Below are 3339 nucleotides of genomic sequence, written 5' to 3' on the forward strand. Positions count from 1 at the left end.
TCTTCACGCCAGCCAAACCGACGACTCTCTCACTTCGACAATTCCCTCACTTCGGGGCACAATGTTCTTTCCAGATGCCTTAGACACAGTCTTGACGGAATTGCTAGGATTTCATCACGAAGACATCCGGTTGTCTTCCACTGCTGAGCACCAAGTTTCCATCGCCACCTACAGTCTACCAATACGCTCACAAGCTGTCCCCGAACTCTCTCACAGCGTCGACTCTCCCTCCTCCTCGTCTGATCATGAGAAATGCGCGATTGGTGTCACCAAGCACTCTGGCAAGGCCTCAGAGAAGGAGCATCTCCAAGAAACTCGGTCGTTTGATACTGGGTCCCTCACCATCGTTGTTCGCGGTTTGACACGCTCACAAGATTGTCAAACCCGCCCTCTGCTATCACCTCGCAGATCTCTGGCTGCTCTCTCTGGGTCCAGCCATTCCTCAGCTACCAAAAGTATTCAGGCAAGCGAGAAGACCTTGGGCGGCCTCGAATCCGACAAGGAGTCTCAGGGCAACGTGCGGACAACTTCTCAGCCTCCCGTACAAAGGCACAACGAACCCCCCGTGGGCGACTGCAAGACCAAAGGCCCCCCCAAAAGCGACGTTACCTCGAATCGTCGCCAGAATCCTACAAGCCAGTCGAAAGCCTTTCTCCACCAAAACTCAAACACCGACTGCGTTGACGAATGCGCAATTGATGATGATTCCGAGCGGGAAGACTCGATCAAGAAAGAGAAAAAGTCTGGCGTTGACGAGAAGACTGTCTTCCAACGTGTCGAAATCAACGATAAGGCGATCTCGCATTGCTCTCTTATTTCCATGATGATCGTTGAGCAGAACAATCGCGGAGGGGTAGGCAATATTGCCTCTCGGTCTACCTCAGTAATCCCTTGGTCTCGTGACAGCCACCCGGCCCCGTCTACCTTGGCCGTCTCTCTCAACGATTCCGACGACGCCCCATTGATGATGAAGCGTGGAAACCGCTCGCAGTCTCTGAAGCCTGTCACCGAGGTGCCACGGTCCGCTCGTCGGTCTATCTCCAAGACTGCTAGCCGCAACTTCCAAGACGTCCTCATCCCCCGAACCACACGACGAAAATTGGTAAAGACAGAGCTACCTGAGCCTGTTCGACGGAATGTGTCTTGGGAGCGCCAACAGAAGTCAGCTACTACCAATCCAGTGCTCAAGCGCCGTCATGCCTCCCATGACGTCGCGAACCTGAAGCAGTATTCCGAGATCGCCTGGACCACCACGAGGAAGGATAGGTCCATCGATACCCTATACTTCGCTGTTCACACGGCCGATCTCGACGGTTTCAACACAAAGGGATGGTGACGTGCATGGTCGCGAGATGGGGACCCTGGAGTCACTATAGCGACGAAATCCGAACAGTTATTTCACTCGCGCGGTTTCGATTGGGACTGCGGGGGCCTTACTATTTCCACAGACGCGCAGTGACTTACGGATCAAGCTGAAGTAATTATGGATTCATGATGATGCGGCAGGAAACAATGGTAGTATTTGTATATACAAGAGTGACAACCTTCCGATGCATTCGCGACGAGCGCACTCAGCATATCTTCGGATAGACCGCAGACGACTCAGGCACGAAGTGGCACGGCAAATGGTAAATCATAGAATAAAAAACACAAAGTGAAGCCCGCTTTCGAAGATGTGGGCCGTTGGAACTGAACATCACGCAAGGCAGTGCGCACTGGGAAGGTCAAAGGCATGTGAACGATACTGGTTCCAAAGGTGCCACGACTAAGTTCAAGTAGACGATGATCGGGGTATCTATGGAATTGGTGCTGCTCAAGAGATAAGTTGACAAGTTGGAGAGCTTCAAGGCCTGACTAATGCGCGCTCTCCTGATGCTGTCATGAATGCTAGGCACAGCTTTTGAGCCTGTCTCTCGTTTCCTCGAGCATTCGAATTCCCGGCTCTCGCCATGTCCCGTTTCGTTGCCAGACTTGACCTCTTTGTGGAATACCATATGTGATGTCTTCTACATCGCTAACACGACGCATTGTCAAAAGCCCGGACGCGCCCGATCTATAGTGCTCAGTAGTCCCAGTGCAGCGCCTTCACGTGAAAGGATTGAGAGGGCGAAAATCCAAGTAAGCCACGTAGAAAATCAGACTAATGTCTCATAGTTAGAGCAACTCAATGGAGTGAGGTAATTTGCTCACATCGTCGTCTTTCCGAGCTCCATCGTCAGAGCGTTGGGGTACCTTTCGTGACAACCCCACTCTGAACGGAGGCATTGATTTTCCTTCATAGATTGAAGCATCGGGTCACCAAAACCATGCACCCGATCAAGGGGCACACAATAGGGTTCCGACAGACCGTTGTAGATCAACTTACCCGAGTCGAATAGTAGGTAGACCACCCAATGGGTCATTGGAAATTCGAACTTGAATTCGGGATATAGCGCAGCATCTCCCTCCGAAGCTGCAGCAAGAATAGTACGATCGTGCTCGAAAGAATCGTATGGCAGAGCACAAAGGGCTGGAGCTAGATTAGCAACTTAAGTCTGTAATTTCAAGATGTATCGAGACTTCTGATCCAGCCAGCTCGGGCTGACCGCGCTCTCGAAATGATTGGCTTCCGCACCAGGAGTTGAGTTCTGCTCGGCACTCAGAGATCTTTCCGCACATGGAACGGCCATACTGCTTCTTTTCTTGGATTTCTGACGTTGACCGTATGCCTGAGAGGAGTCTATTAGCTTCGTTGCAGATATTGATCAACTCGCTAAACCGTCACAACGCGGAAGGAAACCTGGCCTCATGCAGCAACAGGTGCGCTTTCAAAGCTCTGGCTTACTCTTTAGATGCAAGATTCTTCCGCAATTGAAAACTCAATACATGGGAGATTTCGCATGAAGAAATTTGTGATGTTGACTGTCATTGTATAGCTCAACTGTGTTTGGAGAACTTGGTGGCGAGAATCGCGACCGGAACATGCCCCCAGGCAATAAGATAGTCGCATACTTATATAAGGGGGCCAAGGTTGCGAACGTTGAGGTGCTGCCCCCAGAAACGAGGAAAAAGAGACCCAGGGTCCCTGTACAAGACCCTGTCATCGTTGAAGCCACTCAAATTCAGCGAGGAGCGCATGATTCCTTGGAGATGGCACTCAAACGGCGAAGTCAGGCCTGCGAGTCCGCTAGTCATCGGTTCGTTTTCAAGTTAACCACCTCAGGCCGCGTGCCATTTTTGTTACGGGCCATAGATATGTAGAGCTAATCAACCAAAAGGTGATGCGGTGCCCTCAGCTATGTTAATCACCATGAGGCGCGAAACGGATACTCAGCGCCAAGAAGCAACCGGTGTCTTAGC

At 51.3% G+C, this 3339-nt stretch overlaps 2 protein-coding genes across 2 annotated transcripts; one reads left to right on the forward strand and one right to left on the reverse strand.

The window, feature by feature from the left end:
• Positions 1–61: 61 nt before the first annotated feature.
• On the forward strand, positions 62–1336 carry CTAM01_17182 (uncharacterized protein; the record flags this gene model as incomplete). The annotated part of the gene is made up of 1 exon (XM_060533171.1): positions 62–1336. The coding sequence occupies one exon, from the start codon at positions 62–64 to the stop codon at positions 1334–1336; it is 1275 nt and encodes a 424-aa protein (XP_060372250.1).
• An 850-nt stretch (positions 1337–2186) lies between these two features.
• Positions 2187–2658, reverse strand: CTAM01_17183 (uncharacterized protein; the record flags this gene model as incomplete). Its single annotated transcript, XM_060533172.1, has 2 exons — positions 2187–2509; positions 2586–2658. The coding sequence occupies 2 exons, from the start codon at positions 2656–2658 to the stop codon at positions 2187–2189; spliced, it is 396 nt and encodes a 131-aa protein (XP_060372251.1).
• Positions 2659–3339: the final 681 nt, after the last annotated feature.

This window comes from Colletotrichum tamarilloi (genome assembly GCF_030869305.1).
Source record: "Colletotrichum tamarilloi strain Tom-12 chromosome Unknown Scaffold_392.1, whole genome shotgun sequence".
Classification (NCBI taxonomy): domain Eukaryota; kingdom Fungi; phylum Ascomycota; class Sordariomycetes; order Glomerellales; family Glomerellaceae; genus Colletotrichum; species Colletotrichum tamarilloi.